The sequence below is a fragment of the Diabrotica undecimpunctata genome, chromosome 3, assembly GCF_040954645.1.
Source record: "Diabrotica undecimpunctata isolate CICGRU chromosome 3, icDiaUnde3, whole genome shotgun sequence".
In the NCBI taxonomy this organism is placed as follows: Eukaryota; Metazoa; Arthropoda; class Insecta; order Coleoptera; family Chrysomelidae; genus Diabrotica; species Diabrotica undecimpunctata.
In genome coordinates, this window is record NC_092805.1 from 174,125,089 (window position 1) to 174,143,129 (window position 18,041).

At 35.9% G+C, this 18,041-nt stretch overlaps 1 protein-coding gene across 1 annotated transcript in view; it reads right to left on the reverse strand.

The window, feature by feature from the left end:
* The window catches only part of Chc (clathrin heavy chain), a 48,337-nt gene that overhangs the window by 22,853 nt on the left and 7,443 nt on the right, over window positions 1-18,041 (reverse strand). Inside the window, exons 2-9 of the mRNA XM_072527626.1 lie at window positions 7,357-7,564; window positions 4,127-4,325; window positions 3,806-4,070; window positions 3,488-3,740; window positions 2,936-3,154; window positions 1,661-1,778; window positions 1,378-1,552; window positions 1,034-1,320 (exon numbers count right to left, since the gene is read on the reverse strand). Coding sequence (XP_072383727.1) covers window positions 1,034-1,320; window positions 1,378-1,552; window positions 1,661-1,778; window positions 2,936-3,154; window positions 3,488-3,740; window positions 3,806-4,070; window positions 4,127-4,325; window positions 7,357-7,564 — 1,724 coding nt within the window. The remainder of the gene's footprint in view (window positions 1-1,033; window positions 1,321-1,377; window positions 1,553-1,660; window positions 1,779-2,935; window positions 3,155-3,487; window positions 3,741-3,805; window positions 4,071-4,126; window positions 4,326-7,356; window positions 7,565-18,041) is intronic.

Sequence of the window (18,041 nt, forward strand, 5' to 3'; positions counted from 1 at the left end):
AACTGGATGAGAGCGGCGCAAGATAGACGGGGTTGGAAACATGAGGAAGAGGCCTATGTTCAGCAGTGGACTCTTGAGGCTGGATGATGAGAGGCGTATGACCCATTTTGAAATTAACGAGAGATTAGGATGATTTTAGAAGTAATGAAACTGATTATATATATATATATATATATATATATATATATATATATATATATATATATATATATAAACTTGACACAATCCAAGATGTGTGTGTGTGTGTGTGTGTGTGTGTGTGTGTGTGTGTGTTTGTGTGGTTTTGAAAACACTTGAGAGGCTTAAGAGTCATTTTATAAGCATCTAGAAAGATATCAACAATTTTGTAAATACCTATAGACATAAATTGTTTTCAAAGTACCATGAATGATATAAATAATGTAACGAGATGAGAATCTGCAAATTTTGCTGCATGGTTGTCGTCAGCGTGGCCCTCGAGCACTCTAAACGATTTTTCACGTTCAAATTTGACTCGAAGGACCAAAACGAAGAGAACTACGCCGAAAAATAGTCCTGTTGAGCACTGGTTTTGAAAGTTCCATATTTTTTATTTAAAATCATATTAGAATTTTTATTTTTTGATTTTGACATTCTCCTATTATTCAATTGGGCTTTGCTTTATCGTTATATTTTCGCCTTCTTTGGGGCATATGCTCGTAGGTCTATTTAGTACTTTTATATTCTCAAAATTCACTCACTATTTTTTTTGGGGCACTTTTCAATATTTCTTATATTTTTGAGCCATTCTACTCAGTTTTATAGCAATATTTTTCTATAAGTACACGGTTTGAAGCCTTCCAACAATTCTGAAACGCCTTGTGTCAATGTTCAAGCTTCCATACCGTAAAATAACATTCATTTACAAATAAAATACATCAAACAATTTGCACTAGTTATCACCTATGGATAAACAATAAAAAAATATTTTTTTTTGTACGATGTCCAAATTTTCCAATACTATTATTTATATAATAATAATAGTTTTTGTTATAATAATTAATGAGAGACGTACCTGGTTTGTAGATGCCCCTCAGTAGGCCTGTTATTCTTTAAGGCGTCCAACAAAAACGCAGTACACTGCTGCACCATGTTTTGTTCCATGAAAATGTCCACGATTTGGTTGATGTCGGCCAAAGGTTCTTCGTCTGCTACCAACATCCCGGCGAACGCGGCGCCTTGGTCGGGATTGGTGCGCATGACTTGGCGAAGCAGGAATATATAGTCGGGCGTATAGGACACTTTTTTGGCGTAGAGGACTATCTTTTGGAATTGGCCTGTTTCAGCAAAGCTTTGGATAACCTGAAACAAAATAGAAATATTTACTCCCGTGCTAATATTTGTCTAATTTGTACTTACTTTTGCAGGTACATTAGCTCTAAGATACACAGATAAAGCCAGAGTAGGGTCTGCCTGTTTGACTAGGTCTCCCAATTCCTCGGAACATTCTAATTTTTCTTCTTTTAACCATTTTTCTAGCAGCTGTTTGCGACCTTGCAACAAAACTGGTTTACATAGTTCCAAAGATTCGTATCTGCAAAAATTATATATGATACAGCACGAAATAACACGATTACACGAAAAAAACGATACTTTATTGGCGTTTTCTCGAAGCTATACTAAAAATATTGTAAACCATTACCTGTTTAGTTGTCCTTGGTCTAAAAGTATACCGAAATATTGTAAGAGAGGACTGTTTTGTCCAGGTTGAGTCGGGACTTGTTGAAACATTTGAATTGTAGCTGGGGTTCTTAAAATTCCTGAAAATATTTACCATTTTTAAGTTTATATTGATTATGGCAAATATTTGCGTTTTAAAATGCTTTTAACTCATTTTGGCAAATGTGTCACGTTGTAAAAGCTCATTAACTCATTTTTACAAAAGTTCGACATTTTAAAAAGTTTTTAACTCATTTTGGCAAATATTTGACGTTTTAAAAAGCTTCTTAAATCATTTTAGCAAATGACTCACGTTTTAAAACGCTTCTTAATTCATTTTGTAAAAAGTTTCGACATTTAAAATACTTCTTAAATTATTTTGGCAAAATTTTGACGTTTTCAAAACTTTTTACCCATTTTGACTAAAGCTAAATGTTTTAAAAATCTTATTAGCTCACTTTGGTAAAATTTTGACGTTTTGAAAAGCTTCTTAAATCATTTTAGCAAATGATGGACGTTTTAAAAAGCTTCTGAATTACTTTAACAAAATTTAAACATTTAAAAAAGTTTATTAGCCTATTTTGACAAAAGATTGACGTTTAAAAAGCTTCTGAAATGATTTTGGAAAAATGTTGACGTTTTCAAAAGCTTTTTACCCATTTTGGCAAAAGTTAAACGTTTTAAAAAGCTTGTTAGTTTATTTTGGTAAAACTTTGACGTTTTAGAAAGCTTTTTAAATCATTTTGGCAAACGATTGACGTTTTAAAAACTTATTAACTCACTTTTGGCAAATGATTGACGTTTAAAAAGATTCATAATCCATTTTAGCAAAAATTCGACATTTAAAAAGCTTCTCCAATCATTTTGGCAAATAATTGACGTTTTAAAAAGCTTCTTAACTCATTCTTGGCAAATGATTGACGTTTTTAAAAGTTTATTTTGACGTTTTAAAAAGCTTCTTAAATCATTTTGGCAAATGATTGTCGTTTTAAAAAGCTTCTTACTTATTTTTGGCAAATGACGTTTTAAATAGTTTTTTAACCTATTTTGGTAAAAGGTTGACGTTCTGAAAAGGTTCATAATTCATTTTAGCAAAAATTCGACATTTAAAAAGCTTTTTAACACCTCCTTTATCACTCTTCTTTTATTATTTATATCTTTTTTTATAATACTATGGAAATTTACAACATAGACATATTAAACAATAACATTCGCATTGAAATTGAAGTTAAAACAATTACAAAAATCTTGTTCTCACCTTTTGGAGCGTTGGCAGCCACTTTGGCAGCTTCGGCGTACTGTCCATTCTGGAACAACATCTGAAATTTACTAACAAACAGTTCTTCGGCTCCCGAGAGATTGTTTCTCGTAGCTAGACGCAGCGCTAAGTCTGCATTGTGCAAGACGGTGTTGATGTACCGAATGATGCTCTCCTCGTCTACGGAGACGGATAGTACTTGACCTTTTCTATTTACACCTGAAAAGTTCACAAGTAAATATATCGTGTACGAATCGTTTACAAAAATTTAAGCACTTGATATGATTGCGAATTGTGTTGCGATTCATACAGTGTTGTCAAGTATATAAAAATTTCTTCATAACTATAGTAAAAATCCGATGAGATTTTTACGATAAATACCAATATAGTGATTCTAGATAATATTTTCACTGTAATACTACTTTACAAAGTCTATTTGTACTATATTGAAAAAGTTTTGGATGGAAAAACTGCCTTAATTTTTGGACTTTTAATCCTGCGTGAAAGACTATAAATTTCAAAAAAATAAAAAAAAATATTTAACTTTCTTACCAATTATTCCTCCAGTAGCTTCGTGGGGTGCGGTTACGAATATGGTTTCACTGGATATTCTGTTCATATAGATACAAGTGCCGGTCTCAATATCATACATATGAATGTAGCCGTATTTGGTGATCAGGTAAATGACGTCGTACTTAGCTGATACTTGCATGGCTACAGGAAAATCGTTTTGGGCCTCGGGCGGGAAGAAAACGTCCACTGTCTTTTTGGGGAACGATTGATTGCCTGCTGGACTTTGGCCAACCTGAGGATCAGAAAGGAAATAGTAAGATCTGGAAAACGCTGGAAATATGGGATGTAACAGTTTACCTCGATAATATGCAATTTTCCTCCCTGTAAAGTTCTCACTGCGAAACAGAAGAGCGTCGATGGTTCAGGATTTCCTTCCATTTTGAAGGTGGCAAAAGAAGCGGCGTGTCCTTCGATCGGCTGGGAGCATTTTCTTTCTACTGAATATAGTTGCATAGCACCAACGACGCGGGACTGTTGAGCGCTGATACCGACAAGTAGCAGCCAGTTTTGTTTGGGATCTGTACGGTAGTTGATGATTTGGCAGCCGTTAAGAGAAGAGTGTCTGCAATAGTCATACATAGAGTCACACCTGCAAGAATTTAATATGAAATATTTTACCTGTCGAACATTTTCTGTGGAGTGGAATCACCTTCCATGGACCAATGATACACTGAAGTCTCGGTGACTAGAGCTAACGTATTGGGGCTTATCCATTTCCAGAAAATTACGTCTTCGGACATGGTGTGGGCTTTCATTTTTGACTTCATTTCTATGTTAAATATTTGAAGTGTTTTCTGTGTTTCTACGCCGGCTTTACCTAAATAAAAGTGATATAATACCCGTAGTATAATCAAGTGTCAAATATCAAACTTCGAATGTCAAATGTTATAAATATCAAATATCACGTATCCAATGTTGGTTATACTAACAGATCTGGAGACGATGTACTCTTAAGAAGCTTATTAACTCATTTTGACAGAAGTATTACGTGTTAAAAAGCTCATTAATTCATCTTGGCAAAAAGTTTAATGTTTTAACCCTTAAGTACCATGGCGGGGTCAAAATTGACCCCCCGCGTTTTTAATGCCAAGTTTCGCTACCGAAACATAGATTGAGCAGTGCGCGCTTTCTGCTAATCTTCGACCGGTAGGTGATTTATCGATCTACGAAAATTCCGTTAGTTTATCTGTTACTACTGCAGAGTTAGGCACGCATAGGGTCAATTTTGACCCGCTTATGGTATAAGTGTTTCTAGTGCAATTAACGAGTAATTTGAAATGGCGGGGTGTAGTCGCAATAAACGTCCTCTGACACAGAAAGAACTTGAAGAGGAGGGACAAAAAATTATGGACAATGGACTAGATAGTGACAGTGAGTTTTTAGACCAGGCTAGTGAACACAGTGATCACGAAACAGACAGTGAAGAGGAATGGGACGATGATGAAGAAAAAAATTGGCAAATTAATAATTCCGAAACTGGTAGTGAATATTCGGGTGAAGAAAGTGATATAGCTGACTCAAGGGATGTGTTTTATGGCAAAAATAGGTACAAGTGGTCTAAAACTTCTCCCACCTTTTCTTGTACACGTAAGCATAATTTAATTAGTCATTTACCTGGTGTTATTGGAAAAGCTCGAGGTAGTATGCCAGAGAAACCAGTTGATGCTTGGGAATGTATTATTAGCCACGATATATTGCAAGAAATTCTTGAGAAAACCAATGTACGAATAACTAATATGGCTTCTAAATATAATTTACACAATTTATCGTGTCAATATACCAATCATCTTGACATAATTGAAGTAAAGGCCTTCTTAGGCTTATTATATTTAGCTGGGGTATTTAAATCCAATAATGAAGATTTAAGGTCTTTATTTGCTACGAATGGTACTGGCCGTGATATATTTCGAGCAACCATGTCACTAAACCGATTTTATTTTTTGCTTGGAAGCCTTTGTTTTGACGACCCAGCTACTAGAAAAGAACGTATTGCGCACGGAGATAAACTGGCAGCTATATCCAATATTTTTAATATGTTTATAATTAATTGCCAGTCCAATTATAGCTGTGGTGAATATCTCACAATAGATGAAATGCTTATTGCATTTAGAGGAAGGTGCCAATTCAGGATGTATCTCAAAAATAAGCGAGACAAATACGGTCTGAAAATGCAGTGTTTAGTAGACTCTAAGACACATTATTTGCTAAATGGTTTTATATATACTGGAAAAGATACACGCAGAGCAAATCCAAAAAAGTTATCCATCCTCACTCTAGATGTTTTGACACTTATTCCACCAATTTCTGGTACAAATAGAAACATAACAGCAGATAATTGGTTTTCGTCCATTGAGCTCATAAAAGAACTGAGAAGCCATAAAATTTCATATGTTGGAACTCTAAAAAGAAATAAAAGAGATGTTCCTGCTGAATTTCAACCCCAAAAAAACAGGCCACCTAATTCTGCCTTATTTGGTTTTACAGGAAGCGAGAGCCTTGTATCTTTTGTTCCTAAGAAAAATCGTGCAGTGTTGTTAGTGTCAACTATGCATCATTCCAATACAATGGTTAATGTAAAGCCAGAGATTATAAATTTTTACAACGAGACAAAAGGTGGGGTGGATTCATTGGATAAGAAATGTGCATGCTATAAAACTGGCAGAAGAACTCGTAGATGGCCTCAAGTAATATGGTTTTGCATTTTGGACATTGCAGGATTAAATGCTAACGTAATTTTTAATGGAGTTCAGCAAAATCAAATAATGGAAAGAAGATTGTTTCTAACCACTTTAGGTCAAGAACTTATTAAGGCCCATTTAACTCGCAGAGCTCAGCAAACTTGTTTACCGAGGGAAATTCGTAGTGCCATTTTTAAAGTTTCCGGACTTCAGGAACCAATGTCTGCCGTAAATCCAGAGCCACAACGACGAAAAAAGAGGGGAAGGTGTAAAATATGTCCATATTCCAAAAACCAAAAGAAAGAAAGGTCATCGTGCGATAAATGTCGAGATTTTATTTGCAAACATCATTCCCGCATACAGACGTTATGCATAAGCTGTGTTGAAAATTAAGGTAAAATCATGCTTGTCATTTTTGAGATACGAAATCTAAATCGATTTTTTTTATTTTAGATAGGAGCTGTGATACCTAGATTTCACCATTGGATATAAAAAAACTGCACATTGTTATTATTTTTCTTATATTTTGAGAAAGTGCATAGCTATGTTAATTTGACTGAATACAAAAGTTTTTTTTTAAATAAAATTATATCTAATTAACCAAATTCGTTTATTTTTATATAAATGTAAAAGTAGCTGTAAGCAAAATAATTTAAAATAAAACAAGTTAAAAAAAGAATATTTTTTGATACAAAAACAATGGGGGGTCAAATTTGACCCTGCCATGGTACAAATGTTACTATTTTTGGCCATGGTAGTTAAGGGTTAAAAAACTCCGTCACTAATTTTGACAAAAATTTGATGTTTAAAAAGGATAACTCATTTTGGTAAAAAGGTTGATGTTTTAAAAAGCTCAGTGATTCATTTTGGCAAAAGTTTGACGTTTTAAAAAGCTTTGAATGGATTTTAGCAAAATTTTGACGTTTTAAAAAGCTTATTAACTATGATAAGATTAAAAGACAAACATAGTATCCGAGTTTATGATTTAACAAACAGCCTCATTCTATATTGCACAGTAATAGTAATCTTTTTCAGGATATCCAACTTCTAGTCGATCTACATTCAAAAGGGATCCGACAACTTCCTAGCAAATGTCGGGGTAGTAGATATTTCTGTGAGACCAATAAAAAACAGTATAACCGACGATTATGTATATAATTTCCACTTTACCTTTAAGAGCAATGACTTTGGATGCTGGATTCATAATAGCACTTTCGGCGGTGATTGGTCGTCTGATGGGATTAGCCGTGTCGGCCATATCTATGATGACTACTTGGGACGTCTCTCCGACTTTTTCTCTCACGCAGATGTACTTGTCACTCTCCATGGTGAGATTGGCGAACGTGATGTTGGTAGCATGGATACCAACATTGGTAAGCTGCAACAAAAGGTAACTTTGTATTAACTACAATGATGATAAGGCTCTGGCGCGTCATATGAGGATAGATTGATATTAAACTAGCTTTTGATAGATGGCGCTACTTGATACCGCATTGGTTGACATTTACCATTCATGACATGACGTCTGTCAAAATTTTAAGTTTTAAAAACAATTAGTTTGGTTTTTACAGCCGTCAAAAGCAAGCAAATTTTGTGTTTTCGGAGAAATGGAAAAAGTCGAGTATCGTTCGGTGATTAAGTTCCTCCACAAAAAGGGTAAAACTAATGTGCAAATCAAAGCCGACCTGGACGAAGTTTATGGTGAGGTTGCACCTTCGTTAGCAACAGTAAAATTTTGGAAAGCTGAATTTGTTCGTGGTCGTACGAGTGTTTTTGATGATGAGCATCCCGGGAGGCCAAATGAAGTCACCACGCCGGAAATGATCAACAAAGTCCATGACATGATTATGGCAGATCGTCGAATTAAGCTCCGCGAGTTAATAGAGGTCCTAAACATTTCCTACGAACGCGTACACAACATCATTCACCATCATTTGGAGATGAATCCGCGCGATGGGTGCCGCGTTTGCTGACAACCTTTTGGCGGAGAACCTTTTGGCGATGATACGGCGCAATTCGAAGGATTTTTTTCGCCGATTTATCACCGTTGATGAAACCTGGGTGCATTATTACACACCGGAAACCAAAGAACAGTCGAAACAGTATCGCAAACGCGGCGAAGGGCCGCCGAAGAAGGCAAAGAGTGCACATTCGGCCGGCAAAGTGATGGCGACTGTTTTCTGGAATGCGAAGGGCATCATCCACATCGACTACTTGGAAAAAGGAAAAACAATCAATGGTGAGTACTACGCAGTATTATTGGATCGATTCGATGCCGAATTGCGTCGAAAACGCCCCGGTTTGTAACGTAAAAAAGTGCTCTTTCATCACGACAATGCACCGGCTCACCGATCGGCCGTCGCTATGGCAAAATTACACGAATTGGGCTATGAATTGGTTGAACACCCACCGTATTCCCCAGATCTTGCCGCCAGCGATTTTTTCCTGTTTCCAAACCTAAAAAATGGCCGTTTCGCAACAAATGATAAAGTCGTCGCTGAAACTTCGAAGAGCTCGAGCAAAAGTACTATTCGGATGGGATAAAAAAATTAGAACATCGTCTTATTAAGTGTATCGAGCTAAAAGGGGACTATGTTGAGAAATAAATCGATTTAATTCCAAAAAACTTGTTTTTTCTATCAAAGGCTAGTTTTATATGAATCCACCCTCGTAGATTCTGCAACGATGTCATAATGATTCTAGACCAATGAAGTGGCTCTTCGATGTATGATAATTGGGGAGCATTTTTATGAATAAAATAATGAACTATAAAGTTACACTCGTATAATGGAATGACGAATGAAGTGATAGCAATCACGATGATATCTAATCCGAAGAAAACGACATTTATTTATATATGTAATAAATGTATGTGATACATGACATTTTCCAATTTTTCTACGGTAAAATAAACTTATGGTCTCCGCCACTGAGGCGTGCAATTCTGACTTAAAATCTTAAAGCTTGCTCATTTGCATTTTATGTTGTTTTCTGCTTTAAAGGCAATTGACAAGACAAAAACGGTGCTATCAAGCATTTACAAATCGAGTATAGATGTTTATAATAATTTTTGTGTTTTTACATATCGTAAATATCATATATTGATCAATTCTTATGGGGTATTCGGATTTTTTATGAAAAGCAAATGTACATCGAACTAATTTCTTACAAAGCTTGTTGAAAACAAAACACAGCGCTTCTGTTCGACCACATTTGAATATGAAACGAAGTATTGATTTTCCACTAGAACATATGTACCTTCATAGTAATATTAAATACCAGTCATGACCCCAATTCCTAAAGAGTTTATCATGGAAGAAAGGATTTGTTGGCCGCAGGCCAGTGTGGAAAATATTGCGGCGGAAAATTTGCAATCTCAGAAAGATTCGCCTGCTAAAGTATTTTAACATATGAATAAAATACGTATATCGATACATATAGGATATACACATCGGAAAAGGATATTTTTATATATATATATAGATTAATTTTTTCTGATACTAATTTCAACTTATTTACTACACATTTTTACGATTAAATTAAAAAAAAATGTAAAGTGTCTATATTGTTCTGAAGCTAGTTTCTTGTGGCATTTTAATCATGAGGTTTTTTCCTGGTTTTCCCTCAAAAAAGTTTCGAAAATGTGCGGTGTGTGTTGACAAAATTTATGACATCCGCGAAGACTCCCAGCAAGGCGAACTAAAATCGATAGAAAAAAGAAATAAAAACAGTTTCCAATCAAATTCATGTGAGAATACTTACGATGAAGGAGTGGAATCTCGAATAGGAAAAATTGTGCATGATTTTTTTTTTTTTGGAAAACATGCCACCAACCGCCGACAGCGTGAACAGACTGAAGGATGATAAGGACATGCCCGCTTTTTAAAAAACTACATTTTCGTAGGCTACTAAATGACATGGGTTTTGAATATGGTAAAAGAGGTCGAGATTCGATAATGATGGAAAGAAAAGATATTATTTCCTGGAGACATAAGTACTTCAGACAAATAAAAACATTGAGGAAGAAAAATAATGTAAACCTTGTTTATACCGATGAGTCTTGGACATGTCGGTGCTTCAGTCAAAAAGAAAAGGAGGGACACAACGATCAAGAATCCACTAGATGCCTTCATAAAAGAGCTCCCTACTGGATTGAAAGCTTCATCCCAAATAGGTCCTCGGATTGTTCTTCTTCATGTTGGAAGCGAAACTGGGTTTGTGGCCAGGGCCGAATTAACCTTCTTGGCCAAGAAGTGAACCGCTGATTACCACGACGAAATGGACGGGGATCTATATGAAGAATGGTTTGAGATGACGTTAATTCCAAACTTGTCGAACGACAAACAAAACGTTGTGAATAACGCGTTATACCACTCCCGCAAATTTGATTTACCGAAAACATGGTGGAACAAAAGGCAAATCAAGGATGGCTAATCGATTGATGACTGTTTTGTATTCTGCCTTTCGTTTCTTTCCCGATATTTTTATTTCTCCATATTGTTTCATGCAGGCAGCCTGCAGCTCTGTTTGTTCTATCCACTTGATCTTAATTTGACTCGGTGAAATGACTTCTTAAGGTCCACGAAACATAGATATGCCTGTTTGTTGTATTCTAATGATTTCTCTTGCACTTGCCTCATTATAAATATAGAGTCGGGCATGATCTTCCCGACCTAAAACCTTGTTGTTCTTCTGCTCGTGTTATAATTTTATTCAGTTTATTTGTTATCACTTTGGTTATTAATTTTAGTGTTGTGTTTAATAAATTCCTCTGTAATTTTCCGAGTCCGATTTGTCTCCCTTTTTGAAGAGAGGTATTAGGATGCTTGATCTCCATTCTTGAGGAATTCTGTTTTGTTCTAATATTTTTTGGATTAGTTTTAATAGTTGTTTGGTCAGATCTGGTCCTCCGTACTTTGGGAGTTCGTTCAGTATTCTGTCCTCTCCTGGTGATTTTCTATTTTTTAATTTCCTTAATGCTTCCTTTACCTCTTCCTCCTCTCAATATTTATTTCTTCGTTTGTGGAGAACGATCCTCCACAACAATTCAGTCTATCGCCAAACTATCACACTCCTACCATTAACATGAGCGGCATCGCTGCGCGCCGTAAGACCAACATTGCATTCTAACTGCGTTACGCCTCTGTCATGAAAACTTTATCTAGTTAAATTCTTCGGAGGTTTAATTTCTCTTAGGACTAATTGTTTACCTATTAATTTATTTATATTATTGATCTATCCTTTCTCTGATATTCGAGTCAGTTTGGCGACGTCGTAATTATTTTGAAAGAGACTCTTATTATTCAGCTGTGGGTTTGCTACGATTCATGATTTATTTGGTTTGTATACGTTTTATGATCGCTTTTCAAATACTAACATATTTTTCGCCTGGAAGAATAGTAGACGGTATTATATATAGTTATCGACCAACCATCGCATCGTATAGTTGATCATAAATAAAATAATTTCACTTATAAGTTTAAAGCCCTAGACTATAAATAGCACTATCGATTTAATGTCGTTTAGATATGATAGTATCAAACCCAGAATTAAGCGGCGATATCGTCGAAAAACTAGTGAGTAGCATTCAACCGGATCTGATAAAGCACATCGATCTATGGGCGTTTTTAGAGAGCTTACAAACGTAAAAAATATGCCACAAAATCCACCGGCGGTGTTATCAATCTCATTAAAAAGACGTTTATAGTTTCAAACGAAACGCTAAGAATCGATTACAGAAAAGAGGAAAAAATAATTTATTTAAAACAAAATTCAGACAATAGTTTTATAGCGCACATAAAAAGCTGTATAAAGACGTTTTATGAATGATAATCTACTTATTTGTTGGTCACGTCTCGAGAGGCACAAGATATGAATTCATACAGCTTATAATGCAAGGAAAGAGAATTGGACGAAGAAGCGTAAGACGTAGAACCTCCTGGGTGCGAAACCGTCGTGAATGGTTCGGGATGACATCGATGTGCAAATAGCCATGTTGATCAGCAACTTACACAGGCGACGCTGAATGAAAGAAGAAGAATAATTGGTGTACATATCGGTGTACAAGTGGTAGTTTGCAGTTTCCGAGAGTTCGGATTTATTGTATGATTTATAGAGTACACTCTATGGAATTTCGCTTTCTCAGACATTCTAAAAATAACAAGTCCGGTACCTATATAATTTTATTAGAAGAACATAGTTAGGAGCTTCCTCTAGAAGCCAATTTCTGTATTGGTGAACAAATAGTTTGATTTAAAGGCCAACTGAACATCAAACGGTAAAAATAAGCTGAAAAAGTGGGGACTAAAAATATGTTTTGGCACGACAAAATGGTAGAATGTATGACTTTTTAATCTATCAAGGTAATCCCAATCGGATTCATCATCATCACCATCAATCAGCCAATCCCGTCCACTGCTGGACATAGGCCTCCCTCAGTTCTTTCCAGTGTTCTCTACACTGGGCCGCTTGTAGCCAGTTTCCCGCTACTCTTTTTATGTCGTCGGTCCATCTAGTCGGTGGTCGTCCTCGGCTTCTTTTATAATTTCTGGGCCTCCATTCCATAATTCGTCTTGTCCATCGTCCATCTTGTGTTCTGGCTAAGTGTCCTGCCCAGTTCCACTTAAGTCTCGTGGTTCTTTCGATGACGTCTTGAACTCCTGATCTTTGCCTGATTTGTCGGTTTGTTATGTGGTCTCGGAGGCTCACATTCAGCATTGCACGTTCCATGGCTCGTTGTGTAACTCTTAGTTTATTCGCAGATTTCTGCGTGAGTGTTAAAGTCTCTGCTCCATAAGTTTGTACAGGCAAAACACATTGGTTATAAACTTTTCGCTTGAGACACATGGGAATTGAACTTTTTAGAATATGGCCCAGTTTACCAAATGCTGCCCATGTCAGGCCTATTCGCCTCTGTATTTCATTTGTTTGATTGTCTCTGTTTATTTTGATCTCGTGTCCCAGATATTTGTAAGTGTCTGTTTGTTGTATGGCATTATTGTCGATAGTTATATTTCCACTCATTACGAGATTTGTCATAAGTTTAGTTTTCTCAAAGTTTATCTTTAATCCTGCTCTTTCAGACAGACTTTTAAGCGAATGTAGCATAGAAACCGTATCCTGTAAGTTATCTGCGATTAATACGACATCATCTGCAAACCTCAGATGATTTAATCTTTCTCCATCTATATTGATGCCCATATCTTGCCATTGGGTGTTCTTAAATATTGACTCTAGAGCTGCCGTGAACAATTTTGGTGAAATATTGTCTCCTTGTCTTACTCCTCGACCTAAGCTGAATTTTTCTGTGTCTTCGTGTAGTCGTATACTTGATGTAGCGTTCTCGTAGATGTTTTTGATTAGTGACGTGTACCTGTAATCTATTCGGCTTTGATTTAGGGCTTCCAGTACGGTTTCAAACTCTACAGTATCAAAAGCCTTCTCGTAATCGACAAATGCAAGAACCAGTGGTATGTTGTACTCGATGCATTTTTCAATTAAGATCTTTATGGTGTGCAAATGGTCATTTGTGCCATATCCTCTCCTAAAGCCTGCCTGTTCTTTGGGCTGATAGAAATCAAGTTTAGGTGTTAGTCTCTTTGTTAAGATTTTCATAAAGAGTTTATACATATGTGTCAAGAGGCTGATGGGTCTATAATTTTCTAATTTAGTAATATCACCTTTTTTGTGTAACAAGACTATCACTGCATTGTTCCAGTCTTTAGGAATCGTACCCGCATGTAAGCATTTATTAAACAGTTCGCTTACTGATTTTAATAGAATTTCTCCTGCTTTTATTGCCTCAATAACGAGTCCATCGTCACCAGGCGATCGATGGTTCTTCATTTCCTTTAAAGCTGATCTTACTTCTGACACAGTAATGGGTAAAAGTATTTCCGATCCCTGATTTATGAGAGTCTTTACTCGTGTCGGTAAATTTTCTTGTGATCTTTGGCTGGTATAGAGGTCTTTATAAAACTCTCTAGTTATTTTCAGAATGTTTTGTTTATCTGTTGTTGCCTTTCCGTCTTTATCTTCTAGCTTGTATATTTCTTTTTTACTTTGTGTGAGTTCTCTTTTCATTATCTTTAAACCTTTGTTCTTTTCTACTGTTTGAGTAATTACATTAGTATTATATCTTCTTATATCTCTTTTAATATCCGCTGAAATTCTTTTATTTAGTTTTCTATATTCTTCTTTGTTTCCCTTTTCTTTCTCGCTTAGGTTTCGTCGTATTTCCATGAGAGCTTTTGTGTCTTTGCTAATCTTTTCACTTTTGGTGTAATTTTTCTTGCAAAATTTGAGTTGTGCGTTTCTAACCGAGTCTGTAATTAATTTATTATGATCGTCGATACTTAGAGGTTTGGGATTATTACTCTGTAAAGTTTCTGCTATATTTTTTATGTACGCTTCTGGCTGATTTGGTGAATTCCAAACTATGCGTTTGCCACTGTTTATCATCTTTGCTCTTTCTTTTTGTAGGTTTATCGTTATTCTAGCTCTTACTGGTCTGTGGTCGCTTCCTACTGATAGTTTATTAAGTACAGTGACATCTTGAATAATTTGCTTTTTGTCTGTTATTATATAATCATATTCGCTCTTAGTTCTTCCATCTGGACTAACCCACGTCCATTTTCTACTCTGTTTCTTCTTAAAAAAGGTGTTCATTGCATACAGTTTGTGTTGCAGTAGAAAGTTGGTAAGTATTTCGCCTCTTTCGTTTCTTACTCCGATTCCAAAATCTCCGATTGCTACTTCTTGTTCGTCCTTTTTCCTTCCGAGTTTCCCGTTAAAATCCCAATCGGATTAGACGAATAAATACCTAACATTGCAAGCTAGCCTAAATTTTATTATTCTAAAATTTGGGGGGTAGTACGCGCTCCCACTACACGCGCGCGAACTGACAGTCCGCGTTTGATTGAAATATAGAATTTCTCGCATACCTCCCACTATATTCTGTAGCCACTTTGTAAGTCTTCATCCACTGGGCTGCTTTATGTTAGTCTAGACTAAGAAGTTAGTACACCAACTTGTTTCCAAATTATAAGCAAGTACGGATTGAGAGTCCGCGCGCGTGTACTGGTGTAACTAACATAGGTTTTATATTTATTGGAGTATTTAATTAAAAAAAAAGATCATAATTTTTTTCAACTTATATTATTCTAGTTAGTATGTGAGCATATATTCCCATAATATTCATGTGTAAATTACGCTTTTTTCTGCATAATCTTACAGTCAAAATCAATTCTTTTTATAAACAAATAATTTTTGCAAATAATAATTAGAAGATAACGCAATTTGACTAAGTTTATATTTTCCAGATGGCATCTTACGAATCAGAGCAGAACCGCCTTAAAAAGTTGATGGAAGAAGCATTATTAGATGATGAGGAAGAAGAACCTTTCTATGATGATGATGATCACCAAGAAGAAGATTATGTAGAAGAAAGAAGTGATAATTTAGAGAGCGAGCAAGATATTTCGGATATTGAAGAGGGAGCATTTTTTATTGGCAAAAACAATTCTACTGAGTGGAAAAAGGACGCACCATCAAAGATTGCTAAAACATTTACCTGGTCCTGAAACTTCAACTAAAATATTGAAAGATCCACTTGAAATCTGGAAATACTTTTTTAATACACATATGTTAAAAATTATTGTCGAATATACAAATCAGCATATTGCTTCAACTGCAGCTAATTATTCTCGTGAAAAAGATACATCACCTACGGACATGTGCGAGTTTCAAACACTTTTTGGATCGTTGTACTTAGCAGGCGTCTTAAAATCAAGTCGCTTAAATTTACGAGACTTATACAATACCCAAGGAACAAGGGTGGAGTTATTTCGGCTTGTAATGTCTCTAAATAGGTTTCAAGTTCTTTTACGGCACTTAAGATTTGACAATTCTGAAACTCGCGAAGAAAGCAAGAAGCTGGACAAGTTAGTACCAATACGAAAAATATTTGATGATTTCGTTATTAACTGCCAAACTGCTTACAATCCTTTTCATTTGGTAACAGTGGACAAGAAACTGGAAGCGTTTCGAGACCGTTGCTCATTTAGGCAATATATCCCAAATAAACCCAAGACATATGGGATTAAAATTCGCCCTAGTTCATGCCAAGTGTTCATCATCATCATCATTCAATCTTCGCTTATCCACTGCTGGACATAGATCTCCCTCATAATTTTCCATCTATTTCGATCTTGTGCCCTTGCATCCAATTCCTATGACAACGTTTTAGATCGTCAGTCTAACGTGTTGGTGGACGACCTCTGATTCGGTAGGCATCATCTCTTGGTCTCCATTCCAGTATCCGTTTTGTACATCTATTATCTGTCATTCGAGCCACGTGACCTGCCCAGTTCCATTTCAGTGTTGCTACTCTCTCTACTGCATCAGCCACTCCTGTTCTTTGTCGTAGCTGGCGATTTGGGATCTTGTCTCGTAGTGAAACGCCCAACATAGCACGCTCCATCGCCCTTTGACACACACGGATCTTTTGAACTGTTCTCCTTGTCATGGTCAACGTTTCCGCACCGTAAGTTAACACTGGCAAAACACACTGATTAAACGTTTTTCTTTTAAGGCATATTGGTATATCAGACGATTTGAAAATATGGTTCAGCTTGCCGAAGGCTGCCCAAGTCAGTCTTATACGACGGAGAAGCTCAACGGTTTGGTTATCTTTTCCTATGCGGATCTCATGACCTAGGTATTTATAGGCCATTACCTGGTCTATGGATCTTGTTCCTACGCATATATCTTCGCTGACTACAAGATTTGTCATCATCTGGGTTTTAGATATATTTATTTTCAATCCCCCTTCTAGCGAGGAAAGGTAGAGCTGATTTAAAAGTTCTTTGGCCTCATCTATCCTATCAGCTATTAGTACAATATCATCTGCAAACCTTACATCTGCATCTGCAAACCTTAGATGGCTAAGCTTTTCTCCGTTTATGTTACTTTACTTAAAATCTTGAAGTCTATGTAGAGCCGCAGCATGATGGCCCTTATGCTGTGAGCAACTCTCCCAATGCGGTAGTCTTGAGATTATGTGAACCCATATATGGATCAAGAAGGAATATTACTAACGATAACTGGTTCACAAGTATGAATCTGTTAGAGTCGTTGTACGCGAAATAGCCGACGTTAGTTGGTACAATTCGTAAAAACAAAACAGAACTGAGTTTGTCAACCCCCCAAAGTAACGGTTAGTTAACAGTAGTTTATTTGGCTTTCGACAAAATGCCACTCTTGTGTCCTAAAAACCCAAGTAAAATAAAAACGTCCTACGTTTTTAATACGTCCTAAAAAAGGAGGGTGTTGATACCGTGGACAAACTGTGTGCTGCCTATAACACTGCAGGAAATACCATTAGATGGTCAATGGTAGTTTTCTATTAATGCTAAATATTGTAGTTATTAATGCAAATGTCATTTTTCATTGCAACAATTCCGATAATGTAACCAGCAGAAGATTTTTTTCACAAAGTTTAGCTACACAATTAATTGATAATCACCTTCATGCTCGTGCTACTCTTTCTTGTTTTCCATCATCAATTAAATTAAGAATTACAGAAATGGTTGAATCCAAAGATCCACTATCGCCTCTAGTTGGTAAGATTGGCCAAATAACGCTGTAGTTACTGCGACAGAAAAAAGAACAGCCCGACAAAATATTCATGTGTGAAATGTAGAAAATATATGTGTTTACAACATTGCACAAATATTTGTAATGAATGTGTATAACATGCAAACTAATTAATAAACAAGTGTTTATAATATTAGTTCATATTATTTTATCAGAAGAATTTTTTAGTGCTTCTCATACTTGCTATTTCAATATACGGA